The 20,382-nt window shown below is 32.6% G+C and overlaps 1 protein-coding gene across 1 annotated transcript; it reads right to left on the minus strand.

Annotated features, from left to right (window-relative positions):
- Window positions 1–949: 949 nt before the first annotated feature.
- LOC127712964 (uncharacterized) lies at window positions 950–19,280 on the minus strand. Its single transcript, XM_052219548.1, has 14 exons — window positions 19,205–19,280; window positions 18,793–18,953; window positions 17,701–17,826; window positions 15,287–15,384; window positions 14,713–14,906; window positions 13,859–13,976; window positions 12,103–12,250; window positions 10,425–10,597; window positions 9,456–9,651; window positions 8,390–8,467; window positions 7,197–7,340; window positions 6,393–6,589; window positions 4,859–5,162; window positions 950–2,177 (listed from the first exon to the last, which is right to left on the minus strand). The coding sequence occupies exons 1-14, from the start codon at window positions 19,278–19,280 to the stop codon at window positions 1,848–1,850; spliced, it is 2,343 nt and encodes a 780-aa protein (XP_052075508.1). The 3' UTR covers window positions 950–1,847.
- Window positions 19,281–20,382: the final 1,102 nt, after the last annotated feature.

Genomic DNA, 20,382 nt, shown 5'->3' on the forward strand with positions numbered 1-20,382 from the left:
GTCAATTACCGGAATTGGCAAATAGACTACGCTCATACCACATCTTCCTATATCTATTAACTATATTTACTTAATTTAGTAACTGAAAAAGGAAAAAATGTGAAGCACACTATTTATTTAATCCTTTAAACAGTGTTTGTGTTTAAAGAGAAAAATTCAAGAAAACAACTGAATATACTAAGGATATAATTCACCAAACACCCAAACAACATACATACTTACTTATCAACCAGCATATTTTTAAAATAAAATCTCCCATTATACCCATACTATGATTTGCAGCAGGTCAAGTTTACGAGCATATTCCATCTACGCCAGGGACTTACAACCTTACGACTTTTCAAGGTGCGCCAGAGGGTTGCATCCTGTTCTGCAAATCATGTTCTGCTAAAATTGGATGCATGTTTTTGATAAAGCCAAAATGAAATTTTAAATATGGAATTCCTAAGTTAGTATGTATGTCATTTGTGAAGGCATAATTTTTTTATTTATCATAAAAAATATGATAGAATGAACATTACAACCACATAAACTGACAGTAAATTAAGTTTATATCTATCATCAAATCACATTGACATACAATATAGTAATTTTATATTTATTACAAAACATGAAACACTCAAACTTCTTTTGAATGTGAAAGTTCATGATTTCATGCCAAAATTGATGTGTTTAAATGACTTTAATATCATACAACCCCTAATGAACATTTCTTAGCATTCATGTATTGAATAATAAGCAAATAATAAAAGTTTGATATAACAGTCAGTTTAATGTATATTTAATTTTAAAAATTTGTAAGAAATAATTATAGTTAAAAAAAATCTCAGGATGTGATCCCATAATATTTAATTTTTACAAAGTCAATCAATCCAATTAGTTTAATATCTGAAGAAGATCTTTCAACATTCAAGTGTTCATTTTTGAATTTATGTTGGAAGTATGAAAAAATGAAAAAATGAGAGTATACCACAAGCATTACCTTAAATTAACATTTAGAAACATGAATTCAGACAATCATCATATACACCATACGTACACCTATTTCTAAAAGTATATCTGGAGAAAACCTCATAAAAAATTAACTTATACCAATGAACCATGAAAATTAGGTACAGTTCAACTTACACATGCCAGACAGACATTCACACCTTACAATCATTCTATCAAACAATTATGGCTCAAATATTCAATGTGGCAAATGCATATGGTGTTGCTTCACCAACTTCCTGATTCTTTCAAAAATTGATAGCATATACATGTTAAGGGAGTTCAGGGGTATACCGCCATCTTGAATTGTACAATCACAGTAAATAATCGGTCTAGTTCTTTACCCAAATCTGCAAATTTGGAGACAGATTTGCAATTTATTGGTCACACTGTTTATATCTATAAAAAAAAATTAGTTATTAATTGCATTATCGAAAATGTTTTAACAAATACCAAATATTTGTGCTTTTAGAATTAATTTTTCAAATAAGCCATTTAAGGGGAGATAGCTCTTTTAGTACATAATTTATACTGGACATATAGGGAAATTTTCATTTTTTACTTGTAGCAAGAAAACAATTTCGGTGAAACCATTTTTTCTTTTTATTTTCTTAAAATATATAATAATACCTATCTTCTCATATTTTATTTCAAAATTCTGTCTCATAGATTTCCTTTAATGCACAAAAATGTGTTTTTTCATGAACAATCTAAGCAGATTTTGGCAATTTTGAACTACTCGTACCTTGAAAAAAAGTGCGGTGACCCATACTTTATATCATTTTAAAAAAAAAAGCATAGTAAAATCTTTATTTTGGCAAAGTATAAGGAAATTCTGTCTAAACCCCTGAACTACCTTAAAGAGCATAAATATTCAAAATATATACTTTATATTGTGAATTATGTTTTATATACAACTTTTCTTTTACAACATGTTCCTGCTCAATTCTTTCTGTCTGTAATCGTTGAACAGTTCTACAGGCTCCTCCCCTGCAATCATGATACATTCTTGCCCTTTTCACCACTGCTTCAGTTGGAATCATTAACATATTTCCAGTTAATTTGAGTTTTGGGCAGCCTGCCTCCTTGTCATCTAGAAAGTTTAGAACATCCAGAAGTGCAATGTTCTTAGGGATTGAATTGTTATCCCTAACAATAAATCCTTCCTTAAACTGGGCAAAACATTCCTGAAATATAAAATATGAAATATTGAATTAATGTTTAATAGACTGAAATTACATTGTATGCAAGTAAAGATCTTAAAAGAATATATTAGGGGGCTATGATGAAATATGTTGTCCTGTATTTCAGCTCATGACCTGGGGTCAAGTGACCTTTTCTCATCACTTGGCTTCTGTCGTCAATCAGCCTCTGTTGTCATAAAATTTCATAAATACTTCTCCACTGAAATTACTTGGTTAAAGTTAACCAAACTTTGCCAAAATCATTATTAAGGCATCTAGTTTAAAAAATGAATCCATCAACCACACCTAACAACCAACATAGCCACTATGGCTAAAAATAGAACATAGGGGTAAAATGCAGTTTTTGGCTTATATCTCTGAAACTAAAGCATTAAGAGTAAATTGAACATATGGTAAAATTGATCATCAGGTTAAGATCTATTTTCTATTTGTGTCTTTTTCATTTTTATACGACATTGGTATGACGTTGGCGTCATCGTTGTAGTCGTCATCGTCCGAAGACACATTGGTTTTCGCACTCTAACTTTAGTTTAAGTGAATGGATCTCTATGAAATTTTACCAAAAGGTTCAATACCACAAAAGAAAGGTTGGGATTGATTTTGGGGGTTATGGTACCAACAGTTAAGGAATTAGGGGCCAAAAAGGGGCCAAAAATAAGCATTTTTGTAACTTCCAGACATAACTTGTGTGTTAAGTGTATGGATCTCTCTGACATTGTACCACAAGGTTCCATAACACACAGGGAATGCTGGGATTGATTTTGGGGGTAATTGCTTCAAAATACTAGGAATTAGGGGCTAAAAAAGGGACAAAAAACAAGCATTTTTCTAGTTTCATGACAATAATTTGTGTGTAAGTGTATGGATCTTTCTGAAATTGTACTACAATGTTCTATATCACAAAGGGAAAGCTGGAATTGAGTTTGGGGGTAATTGCCCAAAATGTTTAGGAATAAGGGGCCAAAAAGGGGCCAAAAATAAGCATTTTTCTAGTTTCCAGACAATAACTTGTGTTCAATTGTATGGATCTCTCTGAAATTGTACTGCAAGGTACCATTCCACAAAGGGAAGGCTGGGATTGATTTTGGGGGTAATTGCTTCAAAATTTTAGGAATTAGGGGGCAAAAAACAAATTTTTCTAGTTTCAGGACAATAACTTGTGTGTAAGTGTATGGATCTTTCTGAAATTGTACTACAAGGTTACATATCACAAAGGGAAAGCTGGGTTTGAGTTTTGGGGTAATTGCCCTAAACGTTTAGGAATTTGGGGCCAAAAAGTGGCCAAAAAACAAGCATTTTTCTAGTTTCCAGACAATAACTTGTGTTCAAGTGTATGGATCTCTCTGAAATTGTACTGCAGGTACCATACCACAAAGGGAAGGCTGGGATTGAGTTTGGGGGTGATGAATCATAAGGGGGATCAAAAAATTTGGGGGGGGGGGATTTTTTTTTCTTTAAAATTTTCTATTTTAAATTGGTTATTTCTGATTTATATATAAAAGCAAATAATAATGATATGGTTTGAAAAGGTAAATTAAAAATTCTTAAGTTCTTAGACCACATTCATTCTGTGTCAGAAACCTGTGCTGTGTCAAATATTTAATCACTGTCCAAATTCAGTGCTGTATCAAGCTTGAATGTTGTGTCCATACTTGCCCCAACTGTTCAGGGTTCGACCTCTGCGGTCGTATCAAGCTGTGCCCAGCGGAGCATTTTATTAGCAATGGCGATGTCATTTTATTTTGGATCTATGATTTTGACTGTCTCACTGGTATATCTTTGACCCTCCTTTTTCAGACGATTCAGACAACCCGTTGTAAGGAAATTTTGCAATTTTTTGTCATTATCTGGAATATTATTATAGATAGAAATAAACTGTAAACACCAAGTCAAGATCTACTAACAAGTAAAATTTTGACGATATAGTTTAGCTAGGACTATGACTCTTTGTGGAAGTGATTGCCCTTAAGATGTTATACCACCAAACCATAGTATGTCACTACATTTCATTGCAGTAAAAAAAACTCTAGCTTTTTATATATTTCCACTGTGCTGAAAATGGAAATTATCAGTCAGTAATTAGTGCAAAGGAAAATTTGGTAAAACTTAGCAATAAAAATAGCTATTCCTGTTAAGGATGTTCGCTCCTCATGTTTTTGAATTTTTGTCAGATATTCAGAATCCTCTGGTTTTATCCATGTACTGCCACTAAAAAAATTTCCCCGCTAACCCCTACTTTTCTTTTCATAATTTTATTACATATAGTTTAAAAAGCCATATTTGAAAATGCTATAAAATCCTTGTAATTTTTTTCTAATTATTTAAAGAAAAAGGCTGTCATTGTTAAATTATGAAAAGTCTAGAGAGATTTATTTCCAGCCAAATTTTCAATGGCTTATATCTAAAAAAAAGCACATGGACCCTTCATTTTATTCTACTTTTTTGTTCCTTTTATAATATACTTTCAATTTATAACAGTCTTTGGAAAAGTTTATAAACTTAAAACAAGAGTAGGGAACATCCTTAATTGCAGAATTATATCTCAGAATTATGTAAAGAAAGTTCAAAATTTTATTTTTGGAGTAATTATCTGAAAATGTACCATCTACATTCTTAACTCCCACAAAAACTGGCACTTCATGTCTATGATTAATTGCACTTACATCTTCATCTTCATTCAGGAATTTGACCCATTGTCCAGAGTGGACTATCTCCCCTGAAGCTGCTCTAACAGCCGATCCCCTCGTTAAACTGTAACTATCTAGTCCATAATTTACTTTCAACATAGCTTGAATGAAGACATCTTCATCTGGGTTTTCAATGACTGGGCGTAATCCTGAGCCTCTCTTTAAAAAAGAAATGGCTCCAACAGGTTTGTTGCTTGTTTCTAGCAGGTCTTCAATCCCAAGGTACTTTTTAACCACAACTTTTGAAGATAATTTAAGAACACTGTTTGCTGCTTGAATCCTAAAAATAAAGTTCATATATACTTATATTTATTACAGTAGAGTGGTGTGCATTTTCTTGATTTAGTATACATTACTGTTTCAGGGCATGCTCAAGCTCCCCCTCTGGGTGTGGGATTCATCACTTGTTGAAGACCAATTGGTGGCCTTACATTTTGGCCGGTTTGTTGTCTCTTTAACAATTTCCACATTTCCATTCTTTATTCCATAATTTTTTTTTATAATTAAACCTTGAATAAGAATGCTGGATTCTGATTGGTTGGTAGCCAGTGTATTTTACACATATTCTTACATTTTTTCCTCATATCAAATGAATTTGCCTCAAATTCCCCTCTATGCCGTGGTATTTGCCATTTTGGATATTCCTTTTTTACACTCACGAACCTTTTCCAGCCAAAATTTTGATAGAATGACAATGATGTTATGACTTTACACAAAGACAGCTTTTATGCATATAAGTACATGCATAACTCCTGCAGTACTATGATAGTCTCTTCTTTACCTCAAAAGTATGCATAATCATGTATATGGATTACAGCTAAATAGTGAAAAAAAAAAAGATTTTCCGTCACCTGTACAGAGAGTTTTGATTGAAATCCATTTAGAGTAATTAAGCAGATATATCATATTATTGAGGGGTATTTGCATCTTTTTGTAAAATTATTGGGGTTTAAAGGCTTTGACCAAAGTACATTTTCTATACAGGGCGGAAATTCTTCATTATAAAAATGTGCACACGATCAACGCTTTTACAACCTTATAAAATTACTAAAAGAAGCATTCAATTATTATTTTCACATTTTTTTATATGATAATGAAAACACGTTTTATATCAATTTTTTCTTTTATTTACCTGTGCACTTTATTGTGGAAGCTCATGTCCTCATGGATGTTACATTTCATTTTGAAATGAAGGTTAATTTCAGGATGACATGAGATTGAATTTAGCCAATCAAAATAACTAATTAAAATGAAAGAAACATACATATGCAATGTAATTATTACAATATACATCATATCTCATTTCTATCAAAGCTTTCTAATATTTATATTAATAAGGAAAATTGCATTAGTATACCTTTTATTTCCATAGTTTAACAGTCAGAATATGACCATTTTGTGAATGCCTAACACTTAACTTTGTGAGTGTAAATTAATAGCAAGAGGGCATGAGAATAGACATACAAACACGAGTAAAGTTGTCTTGAACATGTCTTGCAAATAAATTTACCATGTGTCATCAGTTTCATAATAACCACCAGTTACAACATGACTACATAACAGCTGTTTGGCAAATTGTACACTGGTGTCCCTACTCCTGGCCTTTTGATTTTGGTTGAAGATGCAATCTCTGATGTTCCCATGGTTCCTTTCAAATCCATCTTCTACGTATGCAGAAGGTGGTCCATGTCGTTCTATATCTTCAATCTACAAAGTACAAGAAATGTTACATATAGAATAATCATATATTATCTAAAAATACAAATATACATTACATTTGCAATATTTAGTGCCATAATTTATTCATTCTAGTTTCTCTGTCATTGGAATAAAAATGTTTTTGGTTTGAATACATGTAAGGTTTTACCAAAAGAAGTAACATAGTCACTTCAATACTTAATTGATAGGGGTACTGCTTGGGTTTTGATACCCCAACCTTTTTATATAATTTAGATTTTAAAAATTACTTTTCATATATTGGGCAGGCAAAAATGTTAACTTTTCCCATCTTGTTTGGGTTTCAGGTGGTGTGTTATGTAAAATTGTTTGATAAAAACACAGCTGGGAACACCAAGAAAGATTACCAAGTTATATAATTGACCTTATCTCTGGTAGTTTACCCGACCTACTCATATATTTTCAAGCTGGAAAAAGCACATCCTATCACCTAGTATATTTATAGCAAGTGCTTCCCCACCCCATGAAAAACTTCAAATACAGAAAACATATTATAACTGTTCAAAAAGTAAAATTGTAGCATAAATGTTTTAAGTCATTATCAAAAACAAAAGGCAAATTTTTCCAATATATTTACCACATGAAGTAAAAGATGAGTTTTAACTTTATTTGTCAATTTCGGTGCATGCAGTATTATCAGTTGATGGTATTCTCTAATAGCTTCTCTCATTTCTTCCAAATCCTCCTCTCCATACAATGTTTCATTTAGCATCTTCTGTATCTGTAAAAAAAAAAAAAAATGTCAAACCTGACAAAAATGGTTAAATACATTTAATATTTCAAATGAAATATTAAAAATTGTGAAATCATTAAGATCAGTTTTTTGTTCTTAACATTTTTCTAAACGATGTGAATTGTAAACAGCAAGTTCTAATTTATACTGTACAGTAAGATATATTCTCTATAAAATGCAAACAATGTTGTACTTATTGACTATTTAAGATAGGGGCGAAAGATACCACAGAGGGACATTCAAATTCATAGATCAAAAATAAACAGACAACACCACAATACAATACACAACATAGAAAACTAAAGACTAAGCAATACGAACCCCACCAAAAACTTGGGGTGATCTCAGGTGCTCCGGAAAGGTAAGCAGATCCTGCTCCACATGCGGCACCCATCGTGTTGCTCATGTTATTACAAACTTGGTAAATAGTCTAATTCCGTAGGTCATATTCGTGAAAAGGGAAAGGGATTATAGTTACGACATAAGGAACATATCCAATATCATCTCTGAAATGGTTATTCCATAACGGTCAACCAACTTGTGATGGTGTCTCTAAAAATTTAGGAAGGGATGATTTCAACTTCACCATTTTGAACTCTTGCTTTAATAGCTTCCTTGTGAGCAGCAACCCCTCTATCGAGGAAATCATGATAGGACATACAGGCGCAGGAATATCATTTCAATTAGGAGATTGATATATTCTCAGTTCTGCCAACTTTTAATAATGCAAATGCGTGAGATTTGGACAAAATCATAAAGATCAAAGAGAAAAAACAATAGATCAAAGGAAAATGCCACCAAATAAGCATGAAAATGCGTGAGACTTGGCAGCCCTGTATTCTGTGTATGCAGGCTCTGCTGGAATGTTGCTACATAAAAATGAATAGTTCACAATTGGGAAGCTGAAATCATCTCTTTTGTCGTAAAGTTTTTTTTTAACCGGCCCTCATAGTCAATTTATAAGTGTAAGTCAAGATATGATGCCGATTTAACTGTATCTGTTGTATCCTTTATCTCTAGTTCGTTGGGATATTTACCTTTGCCAGGCTAACAACAAGTTTTATGTATTTCCTTGCAACCCCTGCATATGCCATATTAATGGGTGCCATCTGCAACTACAAAAGTCACAAAATGGAACATTAATAATTACTTGAGTATCATATCAACAACAAAAAGAATTTATCAGTATTTTTTAAATCTACAAACTACAATAAAAAAGTAAAGGACCACAAAATTTTTAAAGTGTTTTGATATTTTACTAATCAATAAGAACATAGCTGGTTAACAGCAAATTTTTCAAATTATTATTGTTTTTTTTTGTTTTTTTTTTATTTTGTGATCAATTTCAAACAATCTTTTACATATCAAGATATCATACTTTGGTTATGCATTATTTGATATATTGTACCAAATAGAACACCATACAAGTTAGTGTCATACAATATTTTGTTATGTATTCAAAAATGCATAAACTAACATCTATTCTAATATGACGTCCTTATTACGCAAAGCCGTGTTCTAATTAGCACACAATTTATTTGACACATGTGCACCAATTTACTGTTTATATTGTAGTTATTTTCATTGTTATTTTAATCAAATATATATATTTTGGCAGCTTAAATAAACTTTTATTACATATTGTTTATCAAGCAACATTTATTTACCCTGCTTTTAGTTTTTAAACTTATTAAATATGAAAATGTAATGCACAGACTCCACAGGGAAAAAATGAGAACAGCTAAACATGTTTAAGGTATTTTTGTACACTTCAATCTATAAAAATACTGTATTTGTCCTATTAGAATTTTGCAAGAAATCATTTTTTAAAACAATATAGTACATTTTGATTGATGTTTTTTTTCAAAATTTAGGTATTTTTAAGTCCTGGATTTGATTTCCAACTTCTTTTACAAATACTTTTGTGTATCTAAAGCAACTGTGCTGCCTCAATCATTAGCTGAATGATAGATGAACAAAAGAAAATAGTCACTGGAAATCAAATAACTAGGAGTAACCGGGAATGTGTCATAGAGAAAGCAACCCAATCAAAATGTAAAAAAAAAACAAAAGGCCACCCAAGGATCTTCAACTTCAACTTACATATTGTTTAAAGTCTTTCCCTTGTCTGCTGCCTAAATGTTTATTGAAAGCAATAAACTGGCAGCCAGGAACCATATATAAGAGATGCAGCATAAGTTTGTCTATTACTTCCTCTGGCAGCATACTGAATATAAATTTGATGAGGTGCTGTGCCAGCCCCAATGGTATCAGATGTAAAAGACCTACTGGCATATCTCTGAAAATACAATTCAATATTTCTTACAGATAAGGAATATATGTTCATATGTTTGGTAGAAAATGCTTCTGGTTGTGGCTCTTTATTTTTCTATTGCATTATTGAAAGAACTAAGTTTAGGATTTAGAAAAAGTTCAATAAATTGCTATGCTATTGCGTATTGACCCCCGCCCCCCCTTTTTTTTTACAAAAAAAAAAATGTGAAGAAATTTGGTTTAATTTCTGAAATCTGAAAAAAATTGCCCCACCCCCTTTTCCAAAAAAAAAATTCTTTCCCTGAAGATCTGGTCATAATCTCAATTCAAATTACCAATGGAGTTCGCAACCATAATTACCCATTTAAATACATCATAAAAGTCTTAAATTGATAATTTAAAAGCAGTGTAAGGGAGGTAATCCAACATTGTACAATTTTGTTTTTGGATTACCTCCCTTACACTGCTTTTAAATTGTCCATTAACCAGAAAACCCTTGTTTTTCCCCCTTTTTGTCCCTAATTCCTAAACAGTTTGAGTGCCTTTTTGGGCCTCTTTTTGGCCCCTAGTTCCTAAACTGTTAAGACCATAACCCCCAAAATCAATCCCAACCTTCCTTTTGTGGTATTGAACCTTATGGTAAAATTTCATAGAGATCCATTCACTCAAACTAAAGTTATTGTGCGAAAACCAATGTGCCTTCAGACGACGACGACACCAACGTCATACCAATATACGTATAAAAACTAATTATCATTCAGTTTTCTCTTGATTCAAATTTTTCATAATACTACTTACCGATGAGGATCTAATAAATCCCATAGCTCATTTGAATGTTCTTTAACACCTTTCTTTCTCCTAAGTTCTTTCTTGTCATTCTCTGAGGAACGCATATTTAGTCTTGTGAGATGTTGTTGTGTCTTGGCAGGAGTTCTCCTTTGAGCTAGAGTCATAAAATGACCAGCATCTGCCTTTATCAACAGTGAGAGTATTAAATAGATAAAAGGAATCTTATATAAGGTGTAAAATATGATTATTTTTTTTACTTTCAATAAAAGAAGCTTATAGTGCATTCTGTAATAGCTAATTGTTTCATATTATAAGATAAATGATTAACAAGTCCTATAAAAGATATATATAGAATAATGACATTTTTGTTTTTGATACTGACTTTATCAGCAAGAATATCAAGCGAGCCGACTAAGGCAAGCTGTTATTCGAGCTGATGAAGTCAGTATCAAAAAATTAAATGCTATTATTCTTTTTATCAGCAATTTGTCATAACTGTAGGTTTTGATTGCGAATATGGAATATTACGCGTACAAACAGTTGGGATAGTTGGTTGGTTGTATGAATGACATCTCGCGCATTTCATTGATAAATTGACGCAGGTTGACTTGAGCATGTGACATCATTGCCTAATATTTTCGAGTTTCAAGTCCTGTCCATGATCTTAAAAATATCAGGCAGTAAGATCAAAGTGAAAATGTACAACTTGCTGATAAGGTGATATATCTGTAGAATAATGAAAAAATGTTGTTAATTTAAATTATTACATTGGTTGCAATGAATTACATTGATTTCCCAGTGAAATAAAAACCGATAATTTCACATGTGAAATAAACGTGGTTATTTCACTCCTCTGACATCATACAACAATAGGCGTTGTCAAGACGTCGATAACGTCGGATCAAAACAAATTGTGAATGCGTAGAAAGCGATATAGTTCCTTACATTTTCTACTTTAATTTCACAAAAAAGCCATTTTCCAATGTAATAAAGAGAATAACTAATCAAAGAATTCAAATATCGAAAAATATTCAACTCGTGACTGAACAACACTGATAATTAACTTATGCGCTACGCGCATTCTTGAATTAATGTGTTGTTCGGTCACTCGTTGAATATTTTTCTATATTTGAATTCTTCGATTAGTTATTCTATAATAATTAATTAAGCATGTGTCACAATCATTGAACATTTTGCATAACTAGCTATACAAGGCACATTATCCAAGCAGTTTTGCTTAACTAAACCCAATTTTATTTTCAAAGTTTTAATACATTATTTATTTTTTGTTATATATACATTAGAATAGAAACAATTAATGTATTTGTTTTTTAATCTAAGTTTGTTGAAAACTCCAGGATCCCTGCATGCATGTGTACTGCTCATGAATAGATTACAGAGAAGGTTACGAAATAGTTTCTGAAATGGATCATTGAACTGTAAACCAAGAGAAAAATTGTAATTGACCAATCCAATTTAAGTATTTATAGAAATACAAATCATATGAGAATTATACACTAATAATCTTTGAAAGGGTGCTTAATCCTAAAATAATTTCTATTCTCACCACATACAGTAGAGTGTTATGATAATTTATGTCTAAAAAAGTAAGGGTGCACGTGTTGTGGTCAATGTCAAGATGTATTTATTTTTTTTAGTACAAATGCTAGTTGTAAAATATGTATACCTCACATCTTGGACAGTATTTTGTGGCTGTAGCCCCCAAGTGATTACAGCAGTATGATGTCATAGCTGTATCAGACACTACTGCTGAAACTGCTGTACTGATACTGCACTTTTCCTGCTTGTGTGCATCATACCCATCAATACCATTTCTGTAAAATGTGTCATGAATGTTAGCCAATCAAAATCTTGCATTTAAAAGTGAAACTTATAATAAAACATATTATTCCACAAATGAAGTTTGCAGCTACTGTAACACATATTACCCTTTAAGTGTTGTTGGGCTGATTTGTCGAACATCATTCCTTGTATAATGCAATGAGGGTATATGTGTATTTGCCAGAACTTTCAGCCAACAATAGTCTATCTTAATTTTTAAATCATGTAAAATATTAAACAAGAGTGCACACGCTGAAATGTATCGCCTTCTTTACTATTAATCATTGATATTATGTTGATAGTCCTAATTATAAAGCTTAACTACAACTATCACATTTTCATGAACTTAACATGATCAAAGAAAATGAGGTCAAAGTCATGCTCATATTAAAAAAAACAAGAAATACATGTACACCTTACAATCATTCAATACACTAAATATAGTCGACCTATTGCTTATAGTTTCTAAGAAACAGGCTTAATTTAGAAAACTAAACATTGAGCAATGAACCATGAAAATGAGGTCAAGGTCAGATGAACCATGCCAGGAAGACATGTACAGCTTACAATTCTTCCATACAACAAATATAAATGAACCAAGAAAATGAGGTCAAGGTCAAATAAAACCTGTGTGACTGACACATACATCATAAAATATTACCATACACCAAATATAGGTGACCTATTGCATATATAGTGTATAGTATAAGAAAAAAGACCAAAACTCAAAAACTTAACTTTGACCACTGAACCATGAAAATGAGGTCAAGGTCAGATGACACCTGCCAGCTAGACATGTACACCTTACAATCATTCCATACACCAAATATAGTAGACCTATTGTATTCAGTATAAGAAAAACAAACCGAAACACAAAAACTTAACTATAAACACTCAACCATGATAATGAGGTCAAGGTCAGATGACACCTGCCAGTTGGACATGTATTCCTTACCGTCCTTCCATACACCAAATATACTAGACCTATTTCTTATAGTATCTGAGATATATGGACTTGACCACCAAAACTTAACCTTGTTCACTGATCCTTGAAATGAGGTCAAGTGAAATCTATCTGACGAGCATGAGGACCTTGCAATGTACGCACATACCAAATATAGTTATCCTATTATCATAATAAGAAAGAAATTAACATTACAAAAATTCAACTTTTTTTCAAGTATTCACTGAAGGGACAATGGACATGTGACAGACGAAAACTTCATAACATGAGGCATCTATATACAAAGTATGAAGCATTTAGGTCTTCCACCTTCTAAAGTATAAAGCTTTTAAGAAGTAAGCTAATACTGCTGCTGCCGCCGCAGGATCACTATCCCTATGTCGATCTTTCTGTGACAAAAGTCGCAGGCTCGACAAAAATAACAATAAGTAGAGAATGGAAATGGGGAATATGTCAAAGAGATAACAACTCACCCAAAGACCAGATAACAGCCGACGGCCACCAATGGGTCTATAAATTTACAGAATTTATTGTTAATTTGAAATTGATACAAATTTTTATTTGCATTATCTCTAGACTGTCTCCCATTGAATTTAAAGTGGCACATTCATGAAATTATTGTCTCAATTATACATACTCATTTATATCTTTGATGTCCTCACCAATCATTTTCACCACATCCATAATGTCTCCTTTCTCTGTTGCTCCAACAAACTGAATGTAATTTTGTTTCTGGCGCATTTCAATAGGCAGTCCTAAAAAGAGATTGCTTCTTAAATAGGATTACCAATTATTTTTTAAATAATTTTTTTAGGTCATGTTCTATGGTCATTTTCACAAGTTAGTACCAGTTTATTTTAAGAAAATATCATTCAAAATTCAAATAAATCAAACTAGTATTTTGTTGTAGTTTTAGTAAACTTAAAGCAGTTATTACATAGTAATCATACCACATCTTCTTTTTTATATTTACTGTTTCTAACGCTAGTTGGAACCCCCAGGTTACATGATGCTTGTAGAGCCTGGTTAATAGTTCATGCGATAATGCATTAATATTTTCCAGCTATTTCAAAATCATTACATGAAAATCACTGATTTCCAACACCGTTCACCTTGCCTATATGTTACATAGCAGTGTTGTCTATAGCAAATGTATATAATAAACACTACAGGCCAGCTAGCATTAGGCAGGAGGGTGACTGAGAACTAAAGGGTGCATACAAAAGAAACAACATGTGTAAAGTGTATGATGTTAGAGTTTCAATAAATATATGTAACAATTAAACAATATGTAACTTTTACTACTTTAATTGCAGTTTTATAAATCATGTTGGATTTTTCGTTTGCTCATTGTTGAGGTCTGTACTAAGAACTATCATTGCATATATTTACGACACTTGGTCTTGAATGCAGAGTTGTCTCCTTGGTAATCTTCTAATAACATGCATAATTTTCATAACGGTTTGATTTCTCATTTGATTGTCTTTTTACCTGTCAATTGCATCTGAACACAATGCAGTGGCAACCAGCGCTTGCTCTTATGTGTAGATGTGTCATCTAAGAAGAGGTTAAGTGGCATGGTTACCACTGGTGTACCATCCTCTTTTTGTTGAGCAAAGGGTATTTCTTCTGTCCATTTCTTTCCATTGGCGGGATGAGTTACTTCAACTGATGGTTCAGGTGATCTGTTTAAAATTTTATAGAAGTTATCAAAACATAAAAATCTATCTGCATGTCTTCTTGATTTTTTTGCCATTGCCACCAAGAATACTGGGAACAAAATTTTAATTGTGTGCATAATTTTGTCATTCTACTACAAATAGTTATGAGATTTTTTTTAATGGCAGTATTTGTATCTTGGATATGTGATTTTATCTATACTGGGGATTCATTATTTTTAATGGATACCAGGTGAACCACAAATTTAAATATTCAACAAATTACAAATTTTACTTGACTTGTATGAGGACAACGATATACCATTATATGTCCCGTAAACAGGCATATAAAGATTGTGTTAAATGGAATACTGTATCAAAAAATTATATTTAAATCAAATGTATACCTTTTCAGTTTCTTGGCTGTATTAGGATGTGCTAGGCCTAGTTTTAGTATCTGGGATGGCTTTAAAATCCATATAGGAATCTTTTCTTCATTAAAACCCTGTAATCAATATTTAAACTTCAATGCATATATCTGTTCTGTAATTCTGTAATAATGCTGTATTTTCATTGCATGACTGAGACATGGTATTTTTTTACCAATTTCTACTTATTGAGATTTCCTTTTCTCTGTGTATTTGTTATTAGAGAATTCCATGTGCCGGATATTTGCTAGCAAACTAGGATATACCCATGGCAGATGTGGAATACTATGTCTAGAAATAACCCAATGAATTATTTCTATTATAATAGGACAAATTTGTTTGTTATCCATTATATACTGTAACTCTTACAACTGTACAAATGAAATATATAGGATATAAAACATAATTATTGAATTTGGAGCGAGTGATGTAAAAATTTTGTGAACCTCTACTTTTAATGACATCATAAATAACAAGAAATGATTGTAACAGGATATCGATGCTGTTACGAAGTCTCCCAAACGAAGCTCCCATAATTCGAAATTCCCAGTGTCGCCAAAGTCCAGTGAAAATTGGTTTGGTCCAGTAAAGTATATGCATTAGTGATGCCTGGGGACTAACCCTGTATATCATTCAAATCATCTTGGCATGACAAACCAGAATATATATGGTTTAGGGGTGGGGATCTCGACCATTTACAAGATACTAGAACATTGGGGGTGGGGGAACCCCTGGGGACTGACCGCATACATCATTCAAATGTTCAAGACACGACGAACAGGAATATATATGGTTAAGGGGTGGGGATCTCGACCATTTACAAGATATTAGAACATTGGGGGTGGGGGGAACCCCTGGGGACTGACCGCATACATCATTCAAATGTTCGAGACATGATGAACAGGAATATATATGGTTTAGGGGGTGGGGATCTCGACCATTTACAAGATATTAGAACTTTCTCAAATGGCAGGGGATCAGGATGACCCCTGGGGACTAACCCTGTATATCATTCAAACCATCATAGCATGACAAACCAGAATATATATGGTTTAGGGGTGGGGATCTTGACCACTTACAAGATATTAGAACTTTCTTAAATGGCAGGGGGTGGGGGTGACCCCTGGGGACTAACCCTGTACTTCATTTCATGTGCTTTATCATGACAAACCAGAATATATATGGTTTAGGGGTGGGGATCTTGACCACTTACAAGATATTAGAACTTTTTCTAAATGGCAGGGGGTGGGGGTGACCCCTGGGGACTAACCCTGTATTTCATTTGATGTGCTTTATCATGACAAACCAGAATATATATGATTTAGGGGTGGGGATCTCGACCATTTACAAGATATTAGAACTTTCTCAAATGGCAGGGGGTCGGGATGACCCCTGGGGACTAACCCTGTATATCATTCAAACCATCTTAGCATGACAAACCAGAATATATATGGTTTAGGGGTGGGGATCTCGACCATTTACAAGATATTAGAATTTTCTCAAATGGCAGGGGGTGGGGGTGACCCCTGGGGACTAACCCTGTATTTCATTTAATGTGCTTTATCATTTAGAACATTTTCAATTAAAAAGATTGTGTCTATCACAAAAGGTTTTCAATTTATAATCAGTTGAAAATTTTTAAAAATAAAATCCCATAGGGTTCTATAGTAAAACCCTCCTTTCTTTTTGCCCCTCAAAGTACCCCTTTATAAACCCCAATGCACAAACAAAACCCTGATTGCACCACTAGACATGTTAGTCTAGCATATTGTGAAACCCTAAGTTAATCTGACAAGGGGTTTTGGAGAACGGGTGCGGACAAGTTCAAAGAAGAAGAAGAAGAAGAAGAGGCGGACAAGTTCAAAGAAGAAGAAGAAGAAGAAGAAGAAGAAGAAGAAGAACCAATAAGTCTTCCCAAACGAACGAAGACTTAAAAATCAACGGCAACGCATTGCCAATGTCATAAATAATGAGATATAAAGGTTCAGTGATTGTACATAAAAAATTATCATAAATGTATATACGCAATGCAACTTGACTGCGCAAATAGCACAGCTGCATTACATGTATATACAAAAAAAAACTCCAGTCAAGTAAAACTCCATTGTTACCTGATTACAATAAAGTTTCTGAAGTCAAGATTGATACAAAGAACATTCAGTTGAATGGAACATTTATATCATGCTTACAAGGGGTATTTGTATAAAACTTTCTGATTTCTTTTATGGAAAACTTAGTACTACATTTTGGTAGATCATGAATTTCAAATAAAAAATAGCCTCACATTTAATGTATCTATAGAACGAAAGTGAGTTTTTTTAAAGACTGTTAAATTGATTTTCTGAATTGCCCTTAATATTGGTTGGTCTTCACTCTTCAGTCAAAATACCAACCTTTGTTACTATGTCTTCCCAATTAAATTTCCCAATCTTTTTTGATTTCAACTGTTGCAGAGTTGGTAAACTGCTAATACCCAATTCAGCCATCATAAATATAATAAATTTGACAACTTCATCGCTCTAAAAAAAAATATGATAAAATAGTGATCAATGTAATAAGGTATATATTTGCTGACAATATTCATAATAAGTACATCATAGGCAGATAAATGGGGAGCCAAAAAGACAGCCCCCCTTTTACTGGGAATTTTTTTTTATTATATATGGAATCACTGAAGCATGACTGCAGGCCCCCTTTTACAGCAATCTTAGAGAAGGTATAAAATCAATAAAACAAATCATAAAGGAACACTTTATACATTTTAGATAAAATAATGGTTAAATGCTAATTTATAAAAATGTATAAGCTGGGAACAGTATATCTAACAGGGAAATGAATCTGATAGGCTTTTCAGTATAAAATTGATAAAATCTCAGGACTGCACGAGATTTATGGATTTTGGTGGCGTCTGACTGAAAAACTATCGGAACTGCTCAATAAATTAACCACATAATTCTAATCGTAAATAAATACAAGTTTTATCATAAAGTAGATACATTTTGTCATATAAAATGACCAAAAGAAGTGTGATTTATTTGATGTGAAGTGTTTTATAATGTTTTTGAATTTGGGAAGGCAATCGGCGCCATTTTTTTATTACCTTGTTTGCATTCTGTACCATTCTGTGATAAAATGAATGCGATTATAACAATTTTAAAGTGACAGAATACAAGTTTGATACACTGGCATCACTGTAAAACTAGTTTGAATGACATTTTATTGATATTATCAGAAATTATTAGGATAATAGCGAGTATGTATTTAACACATGTCCGTTTCTGTATCGTATCTTTATTACATGTACCTAAAACCTGACGATAAAATAGGCTACAATTAGGTAGTGTCAAGTCCTGTCAATATATATGTTCCTGGTATAAGCAAGCATTTAATGTAAACAGAACTATCAAAATACACATTTTTTTCAGAGTTTAAAATACATATATTTTAGGCTACATACATGATGGAGCACTGGACTCCATACTTACAACATGATGGGTCGAAGAATTCATCAGTATGTACAAAAGACATTCTGCCTTTGAGCTGAATGGATGCCAATTTTCATGTTCTTGTTCTTGGTTGTACATGTATGTGGTACTGTCTGCTGTTTCATTTTCTACTTCAGATTGAATCCTTTGGGAAAAATCTGCTAATGAAACAGTTTAAACTTTTAAAAGTCATTGCATTGTTATACTTATCCAGAATTAATTATCACGATTTACATTAATAACAAATAACCTCTATTTAGAGTCGGCAAAGTAAACAAACAGAGAGTCTGAGACAACATAAGCTCTACTGAGCTTTTAACCGACACGGTTTGTTTACATTTCATGTTAAAAGTACATTTCTGGAATGTGACCGGAAATTGATTTTGCAGATGACAATGCTTTTAAAACTTACCATGCTCTTGATCAACATCACCAAGTTCCAGATAACCATCATTCAGTTCCAGATAACCGTCATTATCTGTTTCCATTGGTGTGTCTTGTGCCAGTGGTGGTTCAACTTCAATCTGATGCCGATGGTGTTCATCTTCTGCCAATATACGACCGCAAAAATTTTTATCCAACGCAATCATAGGTTTGAACGTTGTTTTCAATTTAGACTCTTTATATATATTTATCATATATTTAGTACAAAATACAGCAATTTTGTATATCTAACAAAGGTTCTTTTTTAGCTAAACCTGTATCGCATACCCCGTATCGCATAGCCAAATCTGTATCGCATACCTGGCGTGACGTCATAAATCAAATGACGTCAACGTTTGACCTATGACGTCCAGTTGCTGTATTTCCTGGCATAGGAAAAAAAGTGAGTTCCCACTCAAGAAATGTCATATCATTTCAACTAAAATCGATATTTTTCAAAAAAATATTACCCAGTAACTTTATAAGCAATTTTTATAAAATAGATACAATAAGTTTTCTAGTGGGAACTCACTTTTGTCCACTGACTGCGTATATAGGAATCCCCTGTTTGTCTGTTAATAATCTCTGAATAGATGATACTTGGTAACATTGTTGTCCATATTTATGTATACAAATGAGTTCAGATTGTAGTATAATGATTAAACTTAACAACAAATATTGAGAAGGTGGGTTGTATTCTACAGGAGGGAATAGTTGACACTACTGTTAGTGAAAGCTTTTAAATACATGGTCTTAAAGTATATTATTTGCCAGTTTCATAGCTCTATATTGAGCATGTAATAAGGTCGTATGGGACATTACGATGTGGATATTAAGCAAATAAGGAAGCCTATAAAAAAAACTAAATCAGCTTGAAAAGTCCTTATGTTCTTTTGTTTGTTTTATTTTCGGACGATTTAAAAAAAAACGTATATCACATTAATCTGATTCTATTTAAATATATGATAAACAGAATAATACATGGCAAAATCCGTATCGCATGCTGTATCACCACTCGACCAATATCAGCCCTCGGGACTGATATTGGCTTCTCGTGGTGATACAGCATGCGATACGGATTTTGCCATGTATTATTCTTTATATATATATATGATTACTTCAGAAATTTTATCTCTCAGTAACCTAAGTTTGAATCCCAGCAAGTTT

This window comes from Mytilus californianus, unplaced genomic scaffold, assembly GCF_021869535.1.
Source record: "Mytilus californianus isolate M0D057914Y unplaced genomic scaffold, xbMytCali1.0.p SCAF_8, whole genome shotgun sequence".
NCBI lineage: Eukaryota > Metazoa > Mollusca > Bivalvia > Mytilida > Mytilidae > Mytilus > Mytilus californianus.

Coding starts and splice junctions, on each gene's coding strand:
- LOC127712964 (XM_052219548.1), bottom strand. CDS start 19,280: ATGGAAACAGATAATGACGGTTATCTGGAACTGAATGATGGTTATCTG. Junction 13,977..14,712: donor TGTTCAGATGCAATTGACAG/GTAAAAAGACAA, acceptor ATCTCTTTTTAG/GACTGCCTATTGAAATGCGC. Junction 7,341..8,389: donor TTGTTGTTAGCCTGGCAAAG/GTAAATATCCCA, acceptor TTTTTTTTACAG/ATACAGAAGATGCTAAATGA.